Source organism: Bos grunniens, chromosome 3 (assembly GCF_055505025.1).
Source record: "Bos grunniens cultivar Pamir isolate PY7600 chromosome 3, Bosgru_T2T1.0, whole genome shotgun sequence".
In the NCBI taxonomy this organism is placed as follows: Eukaryota; Metazoa; Chordata; class Mammalia; order Artiodactyla; family Bovidae; genus Bos; species Bos grunniens.
Window position 1 is genome coordinate 98,834,614 of NC_141167.1, and position 27,700 is coordinate 98,862,313.

At 45.0% G+C, this 27,700-nt stretch overlaps 1 protein-coding gene across 1 annotated transcript; it reads left to right on the top strand.

Moving 5' to 3' along the window:
* The first annotated feature begins 1,478 nt into the window (after window positions 1-1,478).
* LOC147376224 (NBPF family member NBPF4-like) lies at window positions 1,479-23,069 on the top strand. The gene is made up of 14 exons (XM_086394061.1): window positions 1,479-1,665; window positions 3,605-3,719; window positions 4,790-5,004; window positions 6,054-6,105; window positions 10,399-10,613; window positions 12,403-12,562; window positions 12,753-12,967; window positions 13,914-13,965; window positions 14,597-14,925; window positions 15,814-15,865; window positions 16,592-16,824; window positions 17,863-17,913; window positions 20,243-20,686; window positions 22,870-23,069. The coding sequence occupies exons 1-14, from the start codon at window positions 1,488-1,490 to the stop codon at window positions 23,058-23,060; spliced, it is 2,502 nt and encodes an 833-aa protein (XP_086250187.1). The 5' UTR covers window positions 1,479-1,487; the 3' UTR covers window positions 23,061-23,069.
* The last annotated feature ends 4,631 nt before the right edge of the window (window positions 23,070-27,700 follow it).

A 27,700-nucleotide genomic window follows, 5' to 3' on the forward strand; every position in this document is an offset into this window, starting at 1 on the left:
GAAGTGACTGAGCTCAAGCACACCATGTTTTCAAGGATGTACACGTGAACTCTCTTAGTCACTTTGACAGCTTGGAAAGAGCTCTTGTGAGGCTATAATGAAATACATAAGTGAAAGTATGAAATGTGGTGTTTAGTAACATTTAAAAAAAATCAAATAGAACAACCCAGACCCAGAGGAAGAATTTAGAAAGTAGGGATGTCGAATTTAAGTTTATTCTGAAGCCAACATGCTGCCCAGTAAAGAGAAGACATTGACATAACAATGGGATGCAGCAAAAGAATACTGAGATGGGACAGAAAATATTTTTAAAACTTATTTAACCACTTAATATTGTACTCTGATTTTTATCCTACAGTTTTTAGGACACAGACTAAACTGGAGAAGACCCAGAGAAGAAATTCATGACAGTTTACAAGTTTGATGTCCTTCACTTGTGAAAAGCCTTAAGATCTGTTTAAAGAGAAGATGAGGTGATATGGTTTTTCCGGTAGTCATGTATGCATGTGAGAGTTGGACTATGAAGAAAGCGAGTGTCAAAGAATTAATACTTTTGAACTGTGGTGTTGGAGAAGACTCTTGAGAGTGCCCTGGAATACAAGCAGATCCAACCAGTCCATCCTAAAGGAAATCAATCCTGAATATTCATTGGGAGGACTGATGCTGGGGCTGAAACTCCAATACTTTGGCCACCTGATGCAAAGAACTGAGTCATTGGAAAAGACCCTGATGCTGGGAAAGATTGAAGGTGGGAGGAGAAGGGGACGTCAGAGGATGAGATGGTGAATGGCATCACCAACTCAATGGATGTGAATTTGAGTGAACTCCAGGAGTTGGTGATGGACAGGGAGGCCTGGTGTGCTGCAGTCCATGGAGCTGCAAATAGTCGCACATGACTGAGCGACTGAAATGAACTGAACTGAACTGAGGTGACTTTATGACAGCCCGACAGAAATTAAGACCTGCTGGCAAAGTATTTCTCCCATGAATATTTTTATACACAGAAGAATGAACAATGAGAACTCAGCTTCAATAATTTTTGTTAGGAGATAGATCAGTGGTATCTGGACATGTGCAGTGAACATCAGAGTGACTGCTGAGGGCTTGGGTGCTATCAGTGGTGATGTTCACAAAGGGTCATGGCCTAGGCACCTGGAAGGCAGGGGCCCCCAAGATTCCATGAACCCCTCCCCCTACCAGTTCTGTTATGGCAACTCCAGACGGTTGCCTAGCACGCTGGGTCCCCCTCCTTCACTGCTGTCTGAGTCTGAGCCCCACACAGCACCTTTGGCTCTGAGCTCTGGCATCTTCAACTTCTCTTTGTGGTTGAGAACCCTCTAGTTGTTCCCAACAGTAAGTCAGGAATTCCAGTTTTTGTCATCCCTCGGTGCTGATTAAACCTATGTGATTTTGCTTGACTCTAATCCCCTGTATGCTGAGTGTCTTCTCCTTGCCCCTGGCTCTGCCCTCATCTGCCACACATCACCATGGCTGTGTGTCTTCCCTCTTTATCGGATCTGAGGGCAGAACGTACCCTCACGGAAATCAACCAGGAGCTTCGGTTGCAGCTGGCAAAGTACAAGCAGGACTTCAGGGACCTCACAGAGAAATTCCTCATATCCCAAGCTACTTCTTACTCCCTGGCCAACCAGCTGCAGAAATACAGTAAGTCTTCGAGGTCATGATCACCAAAGCAATGAACGATCACTGTCTTCCCTCTAAGACACTGTAAGTCTCCAGGATTGGTCTCCTTTTCCCTTTGTCCTTCTGAGTTCCATTCTGACCACAATCCAGGAAAGGTAGTAGTGGCTCTTTTGCCTTCAGTTTCCTGAGGCTGGGAAAACTGAGGCACAAGGACTGGAGGCCTTTTCCAAGTTTGCAGGGTGAGATTAGAGTTAAAATCCCAGACAGTGATTCCTGGTGCAGGCACAGGAGTGCCTGTGTCTCTCAGAAGCAAGCTAAGCTGTGTGGACTGGAATCTTTTCTGTTCTGTATCGGATCCTGCATGCCTCTTGGCTAAACCTCTGGGACTAATGAACTCCATCAGTTCGAGGTTCCCTGAGGTTCCATTGGCAAAGCCCTGTGCCAGTTACCCTGGGGTAACGTGTGGTTAGACCCTGTAAGAAGGAGGGGATAGGATTTAAAGGAGCTTAAGGATGAGTCTGCTTCTCATTGAAACCATGGTTTCTGTGATGCCATCAAGACAGAGACTCCCTGGTGAGAAGGAAGCTGTGCTTTCTGAGTGTGCAGGTTCTCCTTCCTGAGTCCAAGAAAGCCATATGACTCTGTGGCAAGATTGAAGGTGTTTCTGGTGAAATCAGACAATCTGCCCTTTCCTCCCTCTCCCAACTTGAGCTGGGGAATCTTTGGTGATACAGGTTGACCAGGCGTCCAGGGGAACCTGAGTCTGTGCTATAAGATGTGTGACCAACATGAAGATGATGGTAAGTGGGGGAGATCACCAGCCCCAGTAAAAACCCAGGCAGAATGTGAGGAGCCCTTTGCACTCACAGTCAGCCTGGCAATTGGAATCATTTTTGCGTGTTCAGTAAGCACGGCCCGGCGTAAGGATGGAAGTCAAGACCAGGGTACATGCACAACAAGGGCATGAGAGGAATCTTGACAACGTGTGTGTGTGTCACTTTCCTACAGTCATTTTCAATGAAGCGATGAGGGAGTCAATGACAAATGACAGACACAGAGACAAGTAAGGGGTAAAGCCTCCTATTTAAGAAAGTGAAAGGATGAGCTTTGGGGAAAGGACAAACTAAGTTTTATTTACACCGCTCCTTATGATAGTAACAAAATTCTAGGAAAGAAATTGTGAGGCTGGTGAAGAAGAAATGTCTCACCAGGAGCCTGGTGTGGAGGTCACCAGAGCACAGTGGAAAGATGTGGACTCCGGGCCAGGCTTCCTGGGCTCACCTCCCTGCTGGGAACCTTCCTGTGTCTCTGTTTCCTCCTGTGTCTGTGTGGTGCTGTAGTAGTAAGTATTGTTTGAGTTGTAGCGAGTGCTGAGTAAATCTGACAAAGCCCTGACAGTCGTGCCCGGCTCAGTGTAAATACACTTAGTTCATAGCTCTACTGTTCCTAATAACACAGACTTTCTCAGTGTTTGGCGTATCTCTTTAGGTCCTTATGGATTCATGTATTCTATTTCACACAAGTGTGTCCAGGTGAGTTTTATACCTTAAGACACTTGTTCGTTCCTGAATCCCAGCATGAGGGAACCAGCGGTCCTGTAGTCCTAGGGGCCTTCCCGACCTCACAGGAATCGCCACCCCAGGCCCTGCTCAGGGTCTCACCTAAGAGGCTGCAGGTCTTGGTTCAGTGGCCAGGATTCAGGGTCCGTCTCAGGAGATGTGAATTCTGACTTTGTCAAAAGGCAGTTCATCCTGTCTGTGCCTAGGAGCTTCTCTTTCCTCACCTCTACAATGGGGACTAACCTCGGTTCAGATGCTGAGGAATCAGATGTGGAAACCTCTCCGTAGAGACTGGAGAAGGCGTTACATCCAGCACTGAGGTGGCCTGTCCTCCTCCCTTGAAGGCAGTGACCACAGCAGCAAGGCCAGCTTTCCCTGAGGCAGTGTCTCTCTTTCCTCAGAGTGTGAAGCATGTAAGGATATCGTTGAATCCGTGCTGGGGGAGAAGCTGCTGTTTGAGGTGCGGAGGCCAGCAGAGAAGCTGGCAGAGAAGCCACCGCTTGATGAAAGGCTGAGGTAAGGAGGGCAGGGATGATCACGGCGAGCACAGGGCACAATATTATAAAATAGGTGGAGAACACCAGTTGGTGAACCATGGATTCTAGTTGTATTCAGGAAGTAATTCACTTTGCTTTTACATAAACTACTGACTTGAATCTCATTGTGAATTCACTACATCCAAGTGAACCGGGGGCACTCGGCTCATTCACAGTGTTGTGCAATCAATACCTTATTTGCCTTTAAACTGCACCCCCTCCTGACTGACCACATCCTGGAATCCTTCCTTGAGTCTGTCGTTCCTACGTTCTTTCCAATTCACACCAGCTTCACGTGCCCACACTCTATATCTGGCTGTGTGCCATTCACTGGACAGTACTTTGTGTTGCCACATTAAAAATACAGAAAATACTCTGTGTATTCTTTGATGAAAATGGGCATGACCGAGTGGCTGAGTGAGAAACCAAAGAGACATCTTCATGGTGCAGGTTTCGGAAGACGTTGATGCATGCATGAGCATTCAGTAGTGTCTGACTCTTTATGATCCCATGGACTTAGCCCACCAGGCTCCTCTGTCCATAAAGTTTCCAGGCAAGAATACTGGGATGGGTTGCCATTTCCTTCTCCAGGGAATGTTCCCGACTCAGGGATCAAAGCTGCCTCTCTTGTGTTTCCTGAATTGTCAGTCAGATTCTTTACCAGATGAGCCACCAGGAAAGACATTAGGTTATTTTTACAGAAGCACAAGATGAATGAAATGTCACGAAATCTTACAGGAGTACTTTCTAATACAGAGGAAACCTTTGTTTACCTTCTTTCTCTTTGACACAGGCAAGTCATCAGATACGGGGTAGGAAATGGCAACCCACTCCAGTATTCTTGCCAGGATAACCCGATGGGCTGAGGAGACTGGTGCACTATAGTCCATGGGGTCGCAAGAGCCGGACACGACTGAGTGACTGAGCCAGTCATCAGATATGTGCCAGAATTCTGTTTCGAGGTCTCCTTGGGGATGTTCTCACAGAAATCCCTAACCGTCTTTCATCTAAGTCTTTGCCTTTTACACTTGCATCTTCTGTTCCACCTAGGACGTGTGCCACACTAATTCAAAGTCAGGCAAGAGAGCTGACCCAGTTACGGCAGACACTACGGGATGGGAAAGATGACTCTGTCCTGCTCAAGCAGCACCTCGAGGACCTCCTCACCCGCAATGACCCGGACAGCCACCAGGGGCAGGGCTTCCGAGAGAGCCTGTCTGAGGGGTACCAGCTGGCCAAGCGCCTTGCCTGCAAGCTCAGCCCAGGTGAGGGGGCCACAGACCCTGATAGCACTGATCCTCTCCTAGGTCCCCAGTTGATAAGGTGAACACCTCCACTAGGAATGTTTATCAGATTTCCTGTTTCGTGTCCTATTTGGGGCTATGTAGGAGCAGGATTGTCTAAGAGGACAGAGGAGAAATGCACAGGGTGGAGGTCATCGTGTCCCAATGGTCTGCTTCCTTCCTGATGGACCATGGCCACTGGGGCAGGAGGCAACATCCAGCCAGCATTAAAGCACAGAAAGGAGGAGGTGACAAGAGGCAGCTTGTTAGAGTCAATAGCGCCCTAGACAAAGCTTGAAGTTCCCAGGTTCCAGGCTGAGTGCTGTGTTCATAACTATGTGAGAATGATTACTTTTCCTTATGTTAGTAACTGTTCACATCCGTAAAATGGATGAAATGATCTGTTGATGGTAGCTATAGTGATGAAATTTTGGAATATTTACAAATACACTGCAGAAAAAAGAAAGCCCTTCACTTTGTGGTGCTGGATAAGGTACTTGATGGAGTTGGACTGGCATTGGGAAAATAGTTTAGACTGGAGCACTCACTTTCCCTAGAGAGACTTTTCCAGATAACATGCAAAAGCCACCTTGAAGAGCCAGGATGTTCCCAGACGGATGGATGTGGGACATTGTTGTTCTCCTTAGAGAAAGGAGGGCATCTTGTGAGACCTGAGAAGGTTTATAGAGCCTGTGTCTTTGGCAGAATTTGTGGCAGGATGGATGACACATTTGTAGAAGTAGAAATGGAAGGTGGGCAATGTGACGTGATATAAGGAAGAAAAGACAATTTAAATGTTTGCCCAATTTCAAGCAGAGGGTGTCCTGAGGATGATCTACCAGTTTAGAAACAGACTGCCTGCTGGATCAGAAATCCATGCTTGGGCAGTTGTTTAAAGACAATGCATTAACACTTCCATAGAGTACTAACTCATACATAGATATTTATGACTCTGTGACCATATGAGTCCCTGTGATTGTAGTGGGTGAGGTGACTAGAAGCTGACTGGACACTACTGATTTTGTTTGCAGAAATGTATGAAGATGAAGACGATGAACAAGCACAAGAAAAACTAACCCCCAGGTAACAATTAACTATCAGTTCAGTTCAGTCACTCAGTCATGCCCGACTCTTTGTGACCCCATGGACTACAGCACACCAGGCCACCCTGCCCATCACCAACTCCTGGAGTTTACTCAAACTCATGTCCATTGAGTTGGTGATGCTATCCAGCCATCTCATCCTCTGTCGTCCCTTTCTCCTCCCTCCTTCAGTCTTTTGTAGCGTCAGAGTCTTTTCAAATGAGTCAGCTCTTCACATCAGGTGGCCAAAGTATTGGAGTTTCAGCTTCAACATCAGTCTTTCCAATGACTATTCAGGACTGATTTCCTTTGGGATGGATTGATTGGATCTCCTTGCAGACCAAGGGACTCTCAAGAGTCTTCTCCAACACCACAGTTCAAAAGCATCAGTTCTTTGGTGCTCAGCTCTCTTTATAGTGCAACTCTCACATCCATACATAACTACTGGAAAACCATAGCCTTGACTACATGGAACTTTGTTGGCAAAGCAATGTCTCCGCTTTTCAATATGTTGTCTGTGGTCGTAACTTTTCTTCCAAGGAGTAAGTGTCTTTTAATTTCATGGCTGCAGTCACCATCTGCAATGATTTTGGAGCCCAGAAAAATAAGTCTGCCACTGGTTGCGCTGTCTCTCGATCTATTTGCCATGAAGTGATGGGACCAGATGCCATGGTCTTAGTTTTCTGAATGTTGACCTTTAGCCAACTTTTTCACTCTCCTCTTTCACTTTCTTCAAGAGGCACTTCAGTTCTTCTTCACTTTCTGCCACAAGGGTGGTGTCATCTGCATATCTGAGGTTATTGATATTTCTCCTGGCAATCTTGATTCCAGCTTGTGCTTCATCCAGCCCAGCGTTTCTCATGATGTACACTGCATGTAAGTTAAAGAAGCAGGGTGACAATATACAGCCTTGACCTACTACTTTTCCTATTTGGAACTAGTCCATTCCATATCCAGTTCTCTAACTATTACTTCCTGACTTGCATACAGATTTTTCAAGAGGCAAGTCCGGTGGTCTGGTATTCCCATCTCTTTCAATATTTTCCACAGTTTGTGGTGATGCACACAAAGTCTTTGGCATAGTCAATAAAGCAGAAATAGATGTTTTTCTGGAACACTCTTCCTTTTTCCATGATCCAGCAGATGTTTGCAATTTGACCCCTGGTTCCTCTGCTTTTTCCAAATCCAGCTTGAACATCAGGAAGTTCACAGTTCATGTATAGCTGCAGCCTGGCTTGGAGAATTTTGAGCATTTCTTTACTAGCGTGTGAGATGAGTGCAATTGTGGAGTAGTTTGAGAATTCTTTGGCATTGCCTATCTTTGGGATTGGAATGAAAACTGAACTTTTCCAGTCCTGTGGCCACGGCTGAGTTTTCCAAAATGTTGGAATATTGAGTGCAGCACTTTCACCGCATTATCTTTTAGGATTTGAAAGAGCTCACCTGGAATTCCATCACCTCCACCAGCTTTGTTTATAGTGATGCTTCCTAAGGCCCACTTGACTTCACATTCCAGGATGTCTGGCTCTAGGTGAGTGATCACACCATCGTGGTTATCTGGATTGTGAAACTCTTTTGTATAGTTCTTCTGTGTATTCTTGCCACCTGTTCTTAATATCTTCTGCTCTGTGAGGTCCATATAATTTCCGTCCTTTATTGAGCCCATCTTTGCATGAAATATTCCCTTGGTATCTCTCATTTTCTTGAAGAGATCTCTAGTCTTTCCCATTCTATTGTTTTCCTCTGTTTCTTTGCATGGATCACTGAGGAAGGCTTTCTTATCTCTCCTTGCTATTCTTTGGAACTCTTCATTAAAATGGGAATATCTTTCCTTTTCTCCTTTGCGTTTCCCTTCTCTTCTTTTCACAGTGATTTGTAATGCCTCCTCAGAAAGCCATTTTGGTTTTTTGCATTTGTTTTTCTTGGGGATGGTGTTGATCCCTGTCTCCTGTGCAATGTCACAAACCTCTGTCCATAGTTCATCAGGCAGTCTATCAGATCTAGTCCCTTAAATCTATTTTTCACCTCCACTGTATAATCATAAGGGATTTGATTTAGGTCATACCTGAATGATCAAGTGGTTTTCCCTACTTGCTTCAATTTAAGTCTGAACTTGGCAATAAGGAGTTCATGATCTGAGCCACAGTCAACTTCCGGTCTTTTTCTTGCTGACTGTATAGAACATCTCCACCTTTGGCTGCAAAGAATATATTCAATCTGATTTTGGTTTGACCATCTGGTGATGTCCATGTGTAGAGTCTTCTCTTGTGTTGTTGGAAGAGGGTGTTTGTTATGACCAGTGCGTTCTCTTGGAAAAATTCTATTAGCCTTTGCCCTGCTTCATTCTGTACTCCAAGGCCAAATTTGCCTATTACGCCAGATGTTTCTTGACTTCCTACTTTTGCATTCCAGTCCCCTATAATGAAAAGGACATCTTTTATGGGTGTTAGTTCTAGAAGGTCTTGTAGGTCTTCCTAAAATTTTTCAACTCAGCTTCTTCAGTATTACTGGCCGGGGCATAGACTTGGATTCTGGGATATTGAATGCCTTGGAAATGAACAGAGATCATTCTTTCATTTTTGAGACTGCATCCAAGTACTGCATTTCGGACTCTTTTGGTAACTATCATGGCTATTCCGTTTCTTCTAAAGGATTCTTGCCCACAGTAGTAGATATAATAGTCGTCTGAGTTAAATTCACCTATTGCAGTCCATTTTAGGTCGCTGACTCCTAAAATGTGGTTCACTCTTGCCACCTCCTGTTGGACCACTTCCAATTTGCCTTGAAACACAAACCTAACATTCCAGGTTCCTATGCAATATTGTTCTTTACAGCATCAGACCTTGCTTCCCATCACCAGTACATCCACAACTGGGTATTGTTTTTGCTTTGAATCCGTCTCTGCATTCTTTCTGGAGTTATTTGTCCACTGATCTCCAGGAGCATATTGGGCACCTACCCACCTGGGGAGTTCATCTTTCAGTGTCCTATCTTTTTGCCTTTTCATTCTGTTCATGGGGTTCTCAAGGCAAGAATACTGAAGTGGCTTGCTATTCCCTTCTGCAGTGGACCACATTTTGTCAGAACTCTCACCATGACCCTACACGGCATGGCTCACAGTGAAAGCTGTGAGCTTTCACAATGAAAGCTCACAGGCTTTCACTGAGTTAGACAAGGCTGTGGACCATGTGATTAGATTGGGTAGTTTTCTGTGATTGTGGTTTTCCATCTGTCTATCAGGAGCTGGTAATGCGTAGGGAAAATATGGACAGGGTCACAAAAGATCAATAAGTACCTCAAGAGAGTCACATGCCAGAAGTGCTTATGGTGTAATTGACTTCACTCAACCCACATGGAAATGTCCCTGTAACTTGGTTGTCTGCTGTCTCTGTGCTACTTGTATGTGTGACCCAAGGCGAATGCAGCACCCTTAGGATTTCATATACACACAGAGAGCATCTGTTCTCTTCTAAAGGAAGTCCAAGTGAGATAAATATTTGTACACAGTTGTCTTAGATCCTTGAAAGGAAGGTAACTAGCAACAGAATTAGTAAAGAAGCAACTAGAAAAATTAAACACCAGGACAACTGTCCAAAAAAAAAAAAAAAAATTGGTAGTCTGTGACAATAGTAAGTGAAAGAGGCCTTGGAGGACTTTCAGTTCCTAAAGTGAAGGTAGAACATCTCCGAGAGTCTATAAGCTTTAATATCTGCATTCACTTCACTGTGAATACTCAGTTGCTCAGTTGTTTCTGAATCTCTGTGACATCCACGGAGTGGAGCATGCCAGGCTCCTCTGTCCATTGCATTTTCCCATAGAGAATACTGGATGGAGATTGCCATTTCCTTCTCCAAGGGATCTTCCTGATCCAGGGTTCAATGCCACATCTCTGCATTGTCAGGCAGATTCTTTACCACTGAGCCACCGGGGAAGCCCTTATTCACTTGGCTACTTCATCTTAAATTCAACATGGCTTAGGACCCGGGGGAAGCACTTGGTGTGGAAGTTCATTTGTGCTTCCTGTTCCTGAAAGGACCACCCTGGGATGGTTGAGTCTCCTTCCTCATCAGAGGTTTGTGGCCGGTATGTAGGGTACCTGCTTGTCCCCCTCTCCCATCCCCAGACAGACACACTCTGCTTCATATAAGAGAGGACAGTTCCTTCTCTCTTTAAGGGGCCTGCTCCTTTCCTCTCTGTGACCACTCCCCATGCCTCCTGTCAAAACCAGCCAGAATGGCTTGGGGTCAGATCTTCTTCATTGAATTTTCTGTCATTCCTTTCCCATCTGACACAGCATGGAGCTGCAGGAGGTTGAAAAGAGGGAAGTGCCTGAAGAATCCAAGGATGAATGTGGTTTGATGCCTTCAAGTCTCCAAGGAAGTTCTGACAGCCACCAGCCTTACAGTGATGACAAATTTAAATTTAATGAACTGGAAGTAGACCTTGGTCAGGATGGAGCCTGTGGTTGCTCTCATGCTAAAGAAGATGAAATTCCAACCAAAATCTCAGGTAGCCCCCATATTATTTCCCCTCACAAGCTCTGTAGACCAAAGAAGGTCGTCTCTGAGGACAGGTTGCATAGACACATCTCAGTTGAAACCAGGAAAAAGGGTCTATTCTGGAACACAGACATCAGGTGGGTCAGGGAGCTTGCATTCTTCCTTTTGCTCCGGGCTTGTCTGTCATCCTGACCCCAGTGTCAGGCATTTGACCCAGATCACTTGTGACAACTCTCAACCACCTCAGCTGGAAATCCACAGGAGGGGTCTGTCAGAACTAGTTTGGAGCCAGTGTGTTGTTCCCTGCAGTGATCTAATTTTTGTAAATGTTCCTGGCCTCTCCAGAAATGATGACAGACCTGCCTCTTTATAAGGAGAGGGGATTTCCAGGTTTTGTTTTACTGCTCTCAGCCCCAGTCTCCCTTTTCTCGATGTTGGCAGGTCTTAGCTAAGATGTTATCTGACACCAAGACAGAGACAACTGTACCACTGCCTTGCCTGGATGTTTCCATGAAGCAAGGCTGGGCTCTGGCAGTTCCTCCAGCTTCAAATGCCATGGTTTTTGTGTAGCACCAAAGATTCCTTTTGATTGGAGGGTTCATACAATTCACTGGGCTTCCCTGCTGGCTCAGATGGGAAAGAATCTGCCCGCAGTGCGGGAGACCCAGGTTCAATCCCTGCATCATGAAGATCCTCTGCAGACGAGAATGGCACCCACTCTAGTATTCTTGTGTGGAGAATTCCATGGACAGAGGAGCCTGGTGGGCTGTAGTCCATGCGGTCACAAAGAGACGGACACTACTGAGTGGCTAACGCTTTCACAATTCCCCTGTCACTCTAGTCTCAAGTATAAATTCCTCTAAACCATCAACAACCACATAATCTGATGGGACTAAGCAGTACTATAGAAACAATCTAGAAAATAACTCAGCTCATTTTCTAGCATCTCTGTGGAAAATACATTTTTAAGTGCTTATACAGACTCAGAACAAAGGATGTTGGGAGAGATACCAAATCAAGCAGCAAATTTCCTCAATGGGTCTGGACGCAGTCCAGTCTAATTCTCATAAGACTTAAGTGTCCTAGAATATCTTTGCTAAAGAATTATGTTCTTACAATGAGAATATTAATGTCCTTGTTGTATATGTGTTTACTGAGTAGATATGTGTGAGGTCTGATTTGCTTATTATGACCTGCTTTCTCTGAATTTCCTACTAGACAATGAAAATGATCACAAGCAAGGGAGTGGACAAGAGCTCACATTGCCCAGGTAATTTGAAGATCTGTGGGCTGTGAATGTCAGTGGTGACCGCAGGAGACCTCAGATCCAGAGAAAAGTAGAAAGTTCTCTGTGTAACTCTTTCATCTATTCATTCAACTGCAATTATCTCGTTCACAGGGTTGTCATTTATGTTTCTCAAGTTTGTGCATTTCAGTTTTTTAATCCTTCAAGTTTACCAATTGACAGTGAGCTTACCCAGGTGGAATAACTAAACCTGGGAGTTCCCGTGCTCATGAGTTTTCTCCTGAGTGGTTAAAGGAGGGGGAGATCCTATGGGTCTTACACTGGTTTGGCATCAGTATGTTGGTAAATCCTGGATTTCAAGGGAAGAAAATATAATGGTATTCACATTAGAATAAAATATTGAAAAAATAGTTCTTAAAGGCAGAATGTCTAGTCTATAACTCCTTTTTCTCCAACTTGGAAAAACTGATTTTGAAGCTGTATTTGTTCAAATAAAACTTTTAATTGTATGGGATAGTGTCCAAACTCAAACAAATCTTTAACTTCTTAAAAGCTGTGTTCACTTGGACACAGGATATCCAGATCAACACAATGTGTGCAGAAAAGTCTGAACCACTGTCCCGGTCCTCTGTGAGTGCTGGGGGTCAGGACGTCAGCGTGCAGGGAAAATCCGTCTCCTCCTTCAACCTCTGGTTGTGTGCCCAGTGCCCAGAGTACCTGCTGGCTCTCTCCCACCCCATGGCAGCCACCCTCCACTCCACATCAGGAGGAGTTACTTACCTCCTTAAGGGGACTGCGCTTTTGTTTTCTGTGACCACTCCCAATGCCTGTCATCAAAATCAGCCAGATAGCGTGGGGTCGAATCCTCTCAACCTTCTGTCATCCCTTCTCCATCTGGCACAGCGTGGACTTGCAGGATGATGAGGAGAAGGTGGTGTTCCAGCAATCCCAGGATGAGTGTGTTTCAGTACCTTCAACTCTGCGGGAAGGTTCTGCCTGCAACCAGCCTTCCAGTGATGGGGAATTTGCATTTGATGAAGAGAATGTGGCGTCTGCCGTGGATGGAGCCTGTGGCTGCTCTCAAGCTGAAGAGGATGAAATTCCAACTGGTCTCCCAGGTAGTCTTCAATGTGTCTGCTAGTCTACTCTGGGAGAATTATCCCCTTTGATAGACCCTGGGCTTACATACTGAAGCCTGATTTGAACCAGACTCTACATCTGCATTTAAAATAAGACATTCTATGAACGAACTTTTCTAAGTTTCCTGTCATAGTGGTCCCTGTGGTAAACCACTCTGCCCAAGGCGGTCCTGCCAGACGCACGTGTACCTCGGCAGTCGTGGCACAGGAGGTGCCTCTCAGGCTTCCTAATTTTGAATGAACCTCTTATCTCACGTGAAATGCTTTCATTTTCATTTCTGGGTAACGTCCCTGAGTTCCTACACCTGTCCAAGGCTGTTGGCAGTCTTGTTTATACCTTTGGAGATCTCACTACTTTGGTTCACTTCTATCAACCCATGGTCTCTCTCTTTTCCTTTGACTTACCTTGTTCGAAGTCTTCTGAAACCAGAAGGTAAGCCACACTGTCTTCTTTGGGTATGTTTCTCTGAGGTAAGGCAGGGCTGGAACTTCCAACCTGATGAATGGCCGCTGTTTGCAGCTTTGAGATTCATTTGACTTGATGGTGTGTGGGTTCCACTCCCATTATATCTCAGTGTGTAATCACTTATCCCATTAGTAAACAACATTTCAGATGAAAAAAGCCTGAGTGTTATAGCAGGCTGAGGATGTAGCTAAGTTGTTCCCCAGGAACTGTGGGGAAAAGGATGTATTTAGCTGTTTGCACAGACTCAGGACCAGGATACTCTGCCAATGACATATCATATCAAGGACATTCGTCCAATGGCTCAAGAAGGAAACCCAGTGCCTTCTTATGAGGCTCTTTCTAGGGCCTCCTGTATTGTTTCTGTCTCAATAGCCTGTTACCACATTGTGAAGACAGGCACAGGATTGGGTTTTTGAAAAGTATTTGCCTGATATAACTCTTCTGTTAATTTATTTGCAGAAAACCAGAATGATCACGATGACCTGAAAGGCCCAGAGGTGGTTGCCCCAAGGTAAGTTTGCATATCTGTGGGCTCCTATACAGTGATGACATCTGCAGACCTCTGATCCAGGGAAAAACAAAGTGCTGAATATATTGTGAATATATAAAGTGCTGAATATATATATATATTTTGCCCACCACTATTATCCTATTTCATAATGTTCTCTGCTTTCACTGTGGTACTTCTATTGTTTCCCATTTCTTATTTACTTGTCAAGTTTAAATCCCAAGTCCGTTGACCCAGGTGAACTAAGTCAGAGTGCTGTTTTTGCACTCAATTTTTATATCAGGTGTGGTTTACAGAGTGAGATGCATATCTGCTTTCTGTTTGGTGTTAGCATGCTGGCATGCGTGCCATAGTGATGTCAATGCAATGTGAATGGAAGTGTGAGAGCCAGTGTTCTCTGTCCCTGTATGTGAGGCGTGACTGTACCATCAGAGGGAATTCAGTCTGTTCATCAGCCTGTTATTTGGCCAGAGCACTGAGCACCTGCTGCTCTTTCTCTCTTCTGCCCTGTAAAATGTCGCTGTGTCTCACGCACATAACAGAGTTTTCTCTCTCTAATGGATCAGACCCTTGACGTGTTTCACCACTCAAACATTCCATCAAATCCAGATAGGATTCTACAGTTTCTCCTCAGTCTTGGCTTAATCTTTTGCCCTCCCTCCCCCACCACGTTCAGCAGACCGCTGCCACAGATGAGGGAGAACGGTGTCCCACAGGACTCTCTGGATGCATACTATCTGACTTACTCGGTTCTTCCTGACCTGTCAGACTCCTTGTGGCCTTATAGGAGCAATGCCATCTTCTCACCTGAGGACGTGGATGTCTCTTATGCCCGGGATGTAACCAGTGAGTATTTTCTTGTGATAGACCTCCACCTGGATGCCCAGGTAGACTCTGTATTCTTTGTACTCCTTGCCTCTGCGGTGCTGAGATTTGTCATCCCTGTTGGAAGCTCTGTAGACAGTGATTTGAATCAGACTCTGTGGTAGAGTTTTAAGTACAGACATCAGGTGGGTCTGGGAGCTGTGCTGTCTTCTTCATTCAGGTGAAGCCTATGGGTCAGGCCCCAAGTTAGATCATGGACCCACGGCTGGTGCAACACACTGACTCACTTGTATGTGTGCAGGGGTCCGGAGATGACTGTATTTTTCCTGATTCCTATGCAATGTCTCCACTTGCCCACAATGCTCCCACTTCCATACCCAGTTGTCCCTTGAACTTCCGTGCCTTTCAGAGGTGCTCACAGCCGTAGGTATTTGTTGCTTCCCTGGTGTCACTGCTGTCACCCCCAGGGTTTGTCTCCTTGAAATTGCTCGACTTAGCAAGCCAATCATCTGGACCCCAGAATGCAAAGAGCCTCCCATCACCTTGCTTGTATGTTTCCATGAAGCAAGGCAGAGCCCTGGCATTTTCCCACCCCATGAATGACTGCAGGCTCCATGTAACAACTAGGATTCGTGTGATTCGAGGTTTTCTTCATTCCACTCATCATTCTGCTAAAGCATTCAGCATATGATGAGAAAAGCCTGAGTATTACAGTATTCTGCCAGAATGCAGGTGGGCTATTCCCCAGACTCCGTGGGGAAGATGAATCTTTAACTTTTTACTCAGTCTTGGAAGAGAATTCTGTGGTGAGGATATACCAGGGCATGGAGATCTTGCCTGATGGCACAGGAAAGCAAACCAAGGAGAGTCTGAGATCCAACTTGAGGCATCTGGAATATCCTTCTTAAATAGCCTATCATCTCACTGCTGATATTGTTGTCCCTGTGGCAGTATTGAACACTGGATTATTAATTTACACAGTGAGATCTGCTTAGTGTTTCTTGACTTCTCTGAATTTATCCTTAGAAAATCTCGCTGATCTTGAGGACGAGGAAGATCAAGACATCATCTCTTCTAGGTAACTATGGAGAAACACGGGGCTAACATCAGTGGTGACATCTGGTCATCTCACATGCAGGGGAATCGGAAAGTGCTGAACATGCCTATTTCCTCCATTCAGACGACCACAAATTGTCCCTGTAACAAGGTTGTCTGTTTTCACCCTTTATGAATCCCTCTCAATTATAGTAACTCGCAGTCAGTTGAAGCAGGGCTACTGATCAGCCACAGGATTTCTTGTACTCCTCTGTTTGCTCCTTTTTATTAAAACCAGCATGCAATACTTAGCTGCCTCTGTCACTCTGGGTTACGACCTTGGCAGGTATTTCATGGCAAAGAAAGTAACTAGGAAAAAAAGTCATGTCACATTGCATATTTGAAAAATTGGTCTTGCAAATGCAAGATTTCTAGGAGTCTATTATGCTGCCAGAGCTGGTATTCCCTTGTATGCAGCATGTAAATTTCAACAAAACTTATGTTGTATTTGAAGTCTCCTTGATGTTCTAAGGACGTGTGTGACACGACTATGTGTCCTGGGGTGGCTCATCTCCTTCCTTCTGAACTCATTTCTTCTCTGTGCTCAGAGCATCTCATGCTCACTCTCCCTCACTCTCTCTCTTTCCCTTTGCAAGCGCCCTCAGGCCCCAGATGGGAGTTGTAGGGGGTGGGGATTGTTATACCTCCCTCTAAGGGGACTCCCATTTGTGTTTTGCAACCTATCCCTTAACCCTCCCATCAAAACCAGCTATGGCTCCAGGTTGACTAATCCCTCTTGTTTAACCATCTGCTCTCCCAACCCCACAAATGTCAGTGTGGAGCAGCTGGTGGTAGAAGAGAATGAAGTCCAGCCGGACTCACTGGATGAATGTTATCTGGCTGCTTCTGTTGGCCATCATCTGGCAGGCTCCTGTCATCCTTATAGAAGTGCCTCCTTCCCAACACAGAGAAGAGAAGTTTTCTTGGCTCTAGATGTAAACGGTGAGTACTCCCAGGCAGCTTCTTAGGCTCAGGTTGATTAGAACTATGTTCTCAGTTTTAATTTTTAGAAGGCATCACGAGCCTTTGCATTCTTCTTGCCCCAGACTGCCCTCTGTCACCTGAACTCATCTCATCAGCACAGCCTTGTGGTAGCAAATCAGACCAGAGAAGGCAAGTGGAGGGATAAGGGCAGAATCTGAGCTACCACTGTCTCACCTGCAGGAATTTGTGTAACAGAGCTCTTTTTATCAAGATAAGAATCCTTATAGTCATGAAATTTTGTTGCTAATTTTATTTCTTGAATAGTTTCTGGCAAGCTCTCTGACTTTGCATTCATGATTGCAGTCTGCTCCATATTTGTAATGCATGTTATACTGTCCCCAGCTCCCAATTCTTACCCCTGGGCTGCCTACCTCCCTCTGAAGCATTTAGATACGTGATTGTGAACATCAAATCTGCCGATACCCTGTAATTTCCACAAAGCCAAATATCTGTCTCTGTTGTTCCATCCTCTAGAAACTCCCGTGTGTTTCATCCTTTGTGCAGCAAAAAGGAGTCTTCCATGTGTGGGTTATAGTTTCAATGTTTTACACAATCTCAGCGGTATAATCTCACAGAAACTATCCATAAGCTGTGTATATGATAGGGCTATTGACCTAACTTATGAGCCAGGTCTCCTTGGGTAGCAGTTCATAGGGTGTGGAAATTAAAACCTAGTATGAAATCCTTTGGGGCTATTTTTTTTACTTTTTCTTTAGGAGATGCATTTTTATTGTTAGGAATTTGACTCATAAGATCATCTTGATAAATGAGGAGAAACTCCATTATGTATCAGACTATATCTTACTTCTTTAAAAATTATATTGGGCATATACATGCTGTCCGTCAGTCAGTTGGTGCCTTTTCACATTGGAAGCAGTTTCTTTCTTATTTCCCATTCTTCCCTGAGGAGCAGAGAAGCAAAGGCTTTCTCAGGATCACAGTAGTTCACAAACCAGAAAGGGAACACACGGTTATTGTGTGCCTGTTGTCTGCCAGCCTCCTTACTAAGCGAGCTCCAAGTGCACCACAACCCCTTCAGCCTCCCAGGTACCCTCTCAGGGAGCTGTGGTGTCTCATGGTGGAGCCGAGGGCACTGAGGCTCAGCGAGGTCCCTTCACTTGCCCCGGATTCCGGGCCACTGGCAGGTGGGACACTGACCTCTCCTGGGCCCAACTCCCTGGCTCTGGCTGTGTCCTCTCCTCTCAGCAGTTGGACCATCAGTGACTAAGAGAGGATGTTGCTCACCTTTTCCTTTTTGCCCTGAACCAAATCATTTGCAACTATCTTAATCTTCAACAGAAGTTGCCAGAGGGCTGCAGAGAACCCTGTGGTCCCTCACTCAGATCTGCCAGCTCCCAAACCCTCTGTGCACTCTGTCCCGAGACCAGAGCCCGTGGCTCCTGCAGCCCCTCCAGGTGGAGCCACAGCTCCACAGGGCTCTCTGGGGAATCAGCCAGGATGAGAGTCCGTGCCTCTCCCCACCTCCTGCCCCCAGGTCACCTGCTGTCATGACGGGTCCAGGTAGACTTTGAATTTGGCTGTGCTGAAGCCATTAAAAAACTGTGGAGCTCTATCTCAGAAGCACTGACAGCCGGGTGTGGGTTCCTGTGAAGAGGATGAGTGAGGCTCAGCCATGTGTCTCAGATGTGTGTTTGGGATGTGTGTGATATGGCCCAGGCCTGGGAGTCCATTGTTCACAATGGGCCAGGAAAGGCCACATCCCCACAGATGGATTGAGATGAGTGAATAGAATATCTAATCTATGCAGGGATCCATCCTGTGTCTTGATTCTCATGATAACCCGAGGACAGTGTGGATAGCTATTATGCAGCCATGTGGGTGCAAGTCGTCAGCTCTACCCCGTCCTCTCTGTACAAGGAGAAACCCTGCAGAAACAACAAAACACTTGATTCTTAAATTACAAGTTGATCTTCTATGGAGGCTTTTTCCCACACTAACAATAATGGGCAGTATTATTGATGTTTGATAAAATGTTTGGTTATTTTATATTCTGTCAATGCAGAGAATATTCAAAGCATAGCTTTAATAAAACCCCATTCTCAAGAAAAGACAAATAAAATTAGATGATGAAATTACACAATGACAATTAAAAACAATCCTAGACATTGATTCAAAATAATATTAGAGAATAAGAGGATACGTAGTTTTGACAGTTCTTTCAACCACCAAACATTGTACAAGGATTTACCCTTCAGCCCAAATGAATTATCATAAAATCTGATTAAGTGTCCTAAAATATGATGATTAGTGATTAATGAACTTTGCCTAGTGAAATATGAAGGGCACACCAGACTGAGAGAAGTGCTTCTGGAGAAAGCCCTGGAAGCTCACAGAGGCTCCTGGTACAGGCCTGGGGTCAGAAGGGGGCCAGCCTGAGTCCTGGGAGGATTTGCAGTGGGAGTTGTGGGAAGTGATGTTGCAGAAGAAAGAGGGACTAGAAGACAGGAGCACTGGAAAGGCAGGTGAGGAGGTTAGATTTGTGTAGCAGGGAAGGGAGGATGAATTTCCGTAAACTGAGGGGCATGTGATGAAACAGGATTGGGGGGTGATAAGACAGGTGAGCTTTGAGAGTGTGGAGAGGACTGAATCAGAGAAAGCAGTTAGAAGGAGGTTGGATGAATCTTTAATGAGAGTCAGACACAGATGCTCTCTGGAAGACTAAGAGATAACAGGTACATGAGAGACAGTTACAGAAACACACCTTGTGAGGGTGCGGATGCATAAGCAAGAGGTGAGAGGAGAGCCCCCCAGCAGTGTAGAGCAGCCCTGGGGGCCGTGACCTCACATGAGCCTGACCTGGACCAGATGAGGGTACTTCACGTCTTTGATTAGCCCATGTTCTGAGGATATGTACTCATTTCACAGTAGAAACATAAGCAGATTTCATTAGCAGCACTGTCCAGGCACCAGTGGAGGGACGTGTATTGAAGGAGTATACGTATATTATCTCTCTAAAGAGACACAAAGGTGTTCCCAATAGGGTCTCAGCCCTCTCCCCTACTAGTTCTAGTTGCTAATACCATCCATCCCTACTCTGCCCCATGTGGGAATAGAGTTTATTCTGTATATACATGTATGGGTGAGTGGAAGGGTAGACAAAATTTCAAGCAAGGAAGTTCAGAAGTGTCTGGAATGTCCTGTATTTTCTCAGCTCAACTTCTAGTGGTACCTGAACCCTTCAGGCCAAATGTCTCTCCCTGTTCTTTTATTCCTGTGGGTATATATTAACAACTCTTTCTCCCCCATGCCTAGAGGCCTGTCTAGAACCTTCTCTCTAGGCTACAAGACTAAGGCTAATAACAGAATAAGAGGCCTGACCCCCTGTGTCACCCAAACCCTCTAGACTCAAGTGGGTGATTTCTCATTTCAAGAAATTGCAGCCTAGCCCCTGCCTTCTCAGCACCCCAGTCACAGCCAAAAATATGGCATCTTCTTCACACCGATGTCTGCCTTTGCTGTCTGGGGTATTGGGTGGTTGCACTCATGGGCTGGGACAGCAGAAATGGGAGTCTGGGAGGGCTTAGCAAGGAAAAGCTTCCACTGGTCCTACTGAACCCTCTTTTACTTTCAGGGGACACCTGGGAGGACTGTCACCGGGGACCTGTGAGTTTCCCAGGGTCAGAGGTGCCAACTTCACAGGCACAGCTTCAGGAAAGCACCCACGTGACTGACTGTCTGCAGGGGCAGCTGGACCAGCATTTCGACTGTGGTGACAGCAAAGCCATGCTTGGTCTTTCTTCCACCAACTGGGGCTTTACCTCCAACCCTGATTCTGGAAACCAAGGACCACTCTTTCTAGGTAAGAAAGAAAAGGGGATTAGGAAGCTCTGGTCCATGTGCTGGTCATCACAAAGCTGTGGGTGGAGGAGGCAGTGGTCTTCTCCCACGCCCACTGTCAGCCCAGTTGAAACCTGTGACACTCTAACAGCCTCAGGTGATCAAGAGCCTGGCACTTAGGACCAGCTCAGCCTCAGGCCCTGGTTCTGAAAATTCTTGCTTGTTTAACTGAGCCAAGTTATTTATCTTCCTAGGTATTTGCTCTGTCCCTCATCTGAACTCTTGAAAAATTCTATCTCCTTTGCATATTGTTGGGAATCTTAAACAATATAATGTCCAGGGCATCTGATTCACTACAATTTGTTTGATAACCACTATGAATATATAATATCTAAGTATTGTGTCTTTCTGGTGCTTTAACACTTACAAAACGATTGCACAATGGTTGTTTATGGTAGCATAAGCTTTATAGTCTCCACTTTTTCTAGACCCCATCTTCCCTGGCTTTCGGAGAAAGGTAGCTTGGCCAATATTTTCCTCTCCTTTCAACATCCGTCATCAAGGCAATTTACTCTGTTGGGTGCTCTCAGTAACAGTGTATTGGTGGTGGTTTAGTCACTAAGTCGTGTCCGACTCTTGTGACCCCATGGACTGTAGTCTGCCAGGCTCCTCTGTCCATGGGATTCTCCAGGCAAGAATACTGGAGAGGGTTGACATTTCCTTCTCCAGGGGATCTTCCCGACCCCGGAATCAAACCTGGGTGTCCTGCCTTGCAGGCAGATTCAGCAAGAATAATTCAGCAACACTGTATTAGCAACATTCAATAGGGGTGTAAACACTGGCCCTGCAACTCAGTCCCATGTTTGCTTTTCATATCCAGTTTCTTTTCCTTATTTTTCCCTCATTTTAAAATAAAGGGCTACCCTCATTCTTGAAGTGCACCCATCAGTCTCTTTTATGACAGTCCATTTAATTCATTCTTTCCACTCATCTCCATGTCAGTCTCCTCTGGGTCCACCTCTGTTCAAATTTCCTTAAAAGAGCTTCCAGACCCTCACATCCATTTCATCTGGGACGTATTCATCCTTACCCTGCATCGCTCTCCACATCCTCCACTGGAGCCTGGCGCTACCTGGCGCTCATCCCTCAGGCTGTGGCCTCATCTGAGGAATGAGGAGAGACCCACGTCCTCAGGTGGAGCTGAGATGAGAAGGAGCCCCCTTGTGGCAGCATGGAGAGTCTCAAGGGAAGTGCTCAGGGAGGGCAGGGATGCAGAGCCTGACAAGAGCCACTAGGTCTCGTGGAGTTTGTTGTCTTCTCTTCCCTCTCGTCTCTCCTTGTGCTTGGCCTCCCACATTCCCAGCCAGGACTGAACCCCACTGGCTCAGTCACTGTTTCCTGCTCACCTTCCATGGAGACCTGAGCAGGAATCCAGGCTTCACAGCAGATTTTGAAGCCAAGGGTAGTTTTAATGCCCTTTACTTTCACACCCCTTCACACTGTGACTCCCACCCACCCCCTGCCATATCTCCTAGTTCCTGTCACCAAACAGAGTTTCTTTCTCATTCTTCTTATTTTTCTATTTTCTTTTCCAAAGTCAACTCATCAGGAAGCCAACAGAATGATCCATTCAATAGCTCGAATCCTTCATTCATTTATTCCATCACAAACACACTCACTTGTGAGGTTTCTTCCATTTTATCATATTGTCTATGCCTTATTTTAATTATGTATAATATCATATGTAGTGTGTTTACATTATATGAAGTGTATATTGATGCACATTTAAAAGTTTTCCAATTTAGACTTCCCCACTTCTTTTCTCTCATGAGGTTTTCCTTCAGCTTTGACTTTGCTTCATCTCTTCCCTCCAACAGTACAAACTGCATCCTGTAGGTGTTTCTTGCCTCTGTCTTTTCTACCTAGGAATTTTTTGTTGTCATCCATTTCATTTTTCTTGCTCATTTATGGCATTTGGAAACATGTTTGCCCTGTGGCACACTTAACAATACTGGGTAGTATAAGGAAAGTCAGCAAAAAAGAAAACACAAAAATATCTCCATGTCTTCACCTACCCATGGGCTTTCAGATGGCCTTTCTTGTTCCTGGACACTTTCTGTACCTGATGTCCTTCTTGGGTGGAGGAGTGAGTCTTTGTAAATCATGAATAACAATGGATCCTGTTGGCTGTGGTTTTATCTTCAGAGCTGGGTGCTTCCATCAGCATGAAGAAGCCTCCCAAGCTGCAAGGTGAGGGCTCCACAGCAAGCACACACGAGCATCCAGTCTGCAACAGGATTAAGGGCTTAAGTGTCCTGAAACAGAAGAGCATCAGAAGAAAACTGCTGTTTGGCAAGTGGAGACTAGCCTGCAGATTCCCTGGCCTTCAAGCGTAGGGTACAGAGGTAATCCCATGCACTTCTTCCTTATGCTCTTGATCTGTTATGGCTCAATCTCCCACTAATTTTTCTCTTCCTCGTTTGTTCACTCAACAGCTGACACTACCTCTGTGTGGTCTTTCCTCTCTTTTGGGGGCTGCCACCCTGCAGGGCCCTTCCATCTCAGTGTCCTGTTTCCAGTCTGACCTCTACTGTTTCCCCACTGCTACCGTCCTCACATTCCCTCTGACCTTTCGTATTAGCCACAAGGAAGCCCAGATCCATGGTCCTCCTCATCAGAATAGCAGCATTTAAGCCTCTGAAAACACTGGCCTTAAACCACACACATTCTTGGTCTCTTCACCTTACTTTCCCCGCCCCTGCCTCCACGTGCACTGCCTCTTTCTTCCAGGATCACGTCATAAGGAATCACTCGCATGTGAGTTGGCTTCTGGAGAAAGGAACCTAGGACAGCCCTTAACCCTCAGCTTTTCCACCCGAATAAGAAATGCCAGAACTGAAGGGAAAAGCCTTGATTACTAAAATAAAATAAGAACCTGGGTCATAGGTGAGCATGCTGGACTGGCCCGAGTCATGATTCCCCTCAGCCTCGGATAGGCGGAACTTTGCTAACGTGCAGGGGGCTTCCAGGACCTCAGTGGAGCTGGCATTCGGTGGAGGGCAGTAAATGGCCCCCTAAAGGATATCGGGGAAAAGGAGATACAGAAGCCAGGTTTTCAAAATACACAGAGCATGAGATGGACAGGCATTCAGACCTCTCCAGTTTTACTCACATTATTCCTTCTCCATATTAGTAAAAGCCCAGAAAAATGAACTGAGTTGAAATCTGAGGCCAGGGAATGTAGGACAGCATTATACTGAATTAACTTTGGGCCACATTTATGAAGACCCAGGGAGCTACACAAGAATACGAGATAATCATTGCTTCAGACAATCCAATTGAGAAGGCCAATTATTTATATGCGAGTAACAGAGAAAGCCCAAAAAATCTTTAGGCCAGTGGAGAGACGTCCATATTGGACTAGAAGGAGGAAATAAAAAGAGTGGTGTGAAATAGTGTAGGTCTAGTGAGTAGTTCTAAATCATGCTATTGTAAAATGAAAACGGATTGAGTTTTGAGCTAACATGAATGCCTTAACCCAATCCATTGAAATTCTGATTTTAAAGTTCTGGGGATGAGGTTTGGATATCAGTATCTTTCAAAGCTCTGCTAATATGCATCAAGGATTAGAAGCACTGTGGGTCTGATAGGATATAAGTAACCAATATGGCAGTGGCCTATGAGTGGCTGCTTCCTAAAAAAGCTGAATATCAACAATTAAGGGAATTTGCATTCTTCTCTCAACAGAACTATTTGTACAGCCTGGAGAAGATAAAAGAGAAAAAAGGAGACGTAGATAGTTAAGTTAGATATATAATCTCTCTGTTTGGATTAAAATTTCTCACAATTTTCATAGTGCAAGATTAAAAAAAAAATTACATAGAACCCAAAGTATAAAATGGACCCTCCCCTTGCCATAAGAATAAAATTTAGTATTTCCTTTTCTGCTGTTAAAATGCAACTTGCAGTTAGCTATTCACTAAACATGTTTCACAGACTACTAACTGGCTCAGAACAGCAGGTTCAACAAATTTTTTTTCATTGAATATATTCTTTATGCAAAAACCCCATAATGAATATTAGGCCTTATCCTGCTATAGTAATCCTTTACATACCCTTCTATGAGTTCAGTTAAATTGCTCAGTTGTGTCCAAATCTTTGCGACCCCATGGACTGCAGCACGCCAGGCTTCTCTGTTCATCACCAACTCCCAGAGCTTGCTCACACTCACGTCCATTGAGTAGATGATGCCATCGAACCATCTCATCCTCTGTCATCCCCTTCTCCTCCTGCCTTCAATGTTTCCCAGCATCAGGGTCTTTTCTAAGGAGTCAGTTCTTCACATCAGGTGGCCAAAGTATTGAAGTTTCAGCTTCAGCATCAGTCCTTCCAATGAATATTCAGGACTGATTTCCTTTAGGATGGACTGGTTGGATCTCCTTGCACCCCAAGAGACTCAAGAGTCTTCTCTAACACCACAGTCCAAAAGCACCAATTCTTTGACACTAAGCTTTCTTTATGGTCCAACTCTCACATCCATACATGACTACTGGAAAAACCATAACTTTGACTAGATGGACCTTTGTTGGCAAGTCACGTCTCTGCTTTTTAATATGCTGTCTCAGTTTATCATAACTTTTCTTCCAAGGAGTAAGTGTCTTTTAATTTTATGGCTGCAGTCACCATCTGCAGTGATTTTGGAGCCCAAGAACATTAAATATCTCTCTGTTTCCATTGTTTCCCCATCTATTTGCCATGAAGCGATGGGACCGGATGCCCTGATCTTCGTTTTGTTGAATGCATAGTTTTAAGCCACCCTTTTCACTCTTCTCTCACTTTCATCAAGAGGCTCTTTAGTTCCTCTTTGTTTTCTGCTCCAAGGGTGGTGTCATCTGCATATCTCAGGTTATTGATATTTCCCCTGGCAATCTTGATTCCAACTGTGCTTCATCCAGCCCAGCACTTCGCATGATGTACTCTGGATAAAATTAAATAATCGAGGTGAAAATATAAAGCCTTGACATATTCCTTTCTCAATTTGGGACCCGTCTGTGTTCCATGTCCAGTTCTAATGATGCTTCTTGACCTGCATACAGGTTTCTCAGGAGGCAGGTAAGGTGGTTTGGTATTCCCATCTCTTTAAGAATTTTCCATAGTTTGTTGTGATCCACACAGTCAAAGGCTTTGGCCTAGTCAAGAAAGCAGAAGTAGATGTTTTCCTATGTTTTTCTATACACTAGCATAAAATACTAGGAGAGACTCTTTCTTTGAGAAAAGTTTGAGAAAAAGGTGATGAAAATTCAGTATAACTAAACTGAATGCTCTTTCACTTCAGAGTTTTATTTGTGTAGATGTCAAGGATATTCCTAGAAATGCCTTAAGGTAGATCCAGCATGAAATGAAATCACCTTCATAGCATTTTGGTGTCCATGGGATGTGAATGGCTTGAGACACAGTTACACTCCCTGCTCTCTTTTTGCTAATTTTATTTTGAGTTTCCCCCCTTTCCATTCATTCCTCAGTCTCTTTGGAGCAGGATTTCCCTGGAAAGCCTTATTCCTGTCCATGAGGATGACCAAACAGCCTCTATTAACTGTTGACTCCTCCAGATTGGAGCCTTCCTCTTCTCCTCTCCCTTCCCGCAAATGTATAGGAAGGGCCTGTGGCCTGGGTTGTCAGTAACAAGTCATGTGGTTTTGGATAGTCCTTAGTTCCTTGAAAACATAGCTCCTCCTCTGTGAATTATGGAACTGGACTTGGATTCGTTCTGAGGTCCCTATTGGTGCTCACAATCCAGGACTCTCTGGTAGCCTGCTTCTCCTCCTCAGAAGGCAGGATGAAGAGGTAGAAGAGGGTGTCTTTCTCAGTTGAGGGTCCTCTGCTCCCATAGCAGTCTGTTTCTAATTGTGTATGAGGGATGCTTGGCATGTCCATCCCTGAACATGTGGGAAAGTGTACAGATGAAGGGGATTCAGGGGTGAAATGACTGTTGAGGATTGAGTGGTGGGGGTCCATTTAAGGCTCAGAAGCAGCTTTGAGCTGAGATATCACCAAGCAAGGTGGGGTGAGGACTGGGGTCCTTAGATGCTGCACCACAGGCTGGATGAAAGTTTAGGGAGCTATTCCTTCTAACTCATGGATCTCACTTTTCTCTCCAGCCAGCCTGTGGCTCTCCCTTCAGCTTATCCTGTCAACAGGAGCTCTGTCTGCCCCTGGCCCCAGTCACCATGTGGCCATCCCTCCAGGCTCAGCAGGACCTAACAAACACTCACGTTTCTTCTCTCTCTCTCTCTGTCTTTCACAGATACCAATTATTTTAGGAACTAAGAAAAGATATTGTCAAGTTGAGAAACCACACTATAAAATTCCCTTTTCCATTTGATGAAAAACAAAATCTACAACAGCAACTCAAGTTAAACCTCAGCAATACTGGAGGGATCCTTTCCTGAGAATGAACATCCCAACCAACAACCACTCTCCACACCCCAAGGGACAGAATTGATGGGAGTAATCCCAGTCATCAGCCTCAGAATGTAATCCTCAGTAAGGTGATCAATGCTTTGATGGACACACAGTTTGGAAAGACCTTAACTCTTGCTCCTCTAAATATCCATCCTCCACACACCAGCATGGGAACAATTGCAAGAAGACAACATATCAACCCGGTCACTCTTTGCCACCAGATGGACTGTGCTCAAAGCATTTACTATGCATTGTTCTCGCTGAAAGTGTTCATCCTGTGTTTAATGTTGAGGTAGATATCAGATAACTGCAGAATTTAGACCTTTGAACCAGACAACTGGCCTGTCTTTCTTCAAACATTCGATGTTTGCACCAAAAAGACAACAGAAAGGAGAAGAGATGTTTTAGGTCCCAAAGGACTAAGAAGATTGTGTTACTTTATTTCTTTAGTCCTTCGGAACCTCAAACATCTCCTCTCCTTCTTGTAGTTGTCTTTGATGGTCGTGACATTGACTTCTTTGCAGAGGATAGGTCAGTTGTCTACTCAAAGGTCTACATTGCGCAGTTGTCTGAT

What these genes read in the sequence shown, in the direction of transcription:
- LOC147376224 (XM_086394061.1), top strand. Translation starts at nt 1,488, where the DNA reads ATGGCTGTGTGTCTTCCCTCTTTATCGGATCTGAGGGCAGAACGTACC. An exon ending in TGCCTGCAAGCTCAGCCCAG is followed by an intron (nt 5,005 to 6,053) that starts GTGAGGGGGCCA and finishes TTTTGTTTGCAG; the next exon opens with AAATGTATGAAGATGAAGAC. An exon ending in CCAGAGGTGGTTGCCCCAAG is followed by an intron (nt 13,966 to 14,596) that starts GTAAGTTTGCAT and finishes GTTTCTCCTCAG; the next exon opens with TCTTGGCTTAATCTTTTGCC.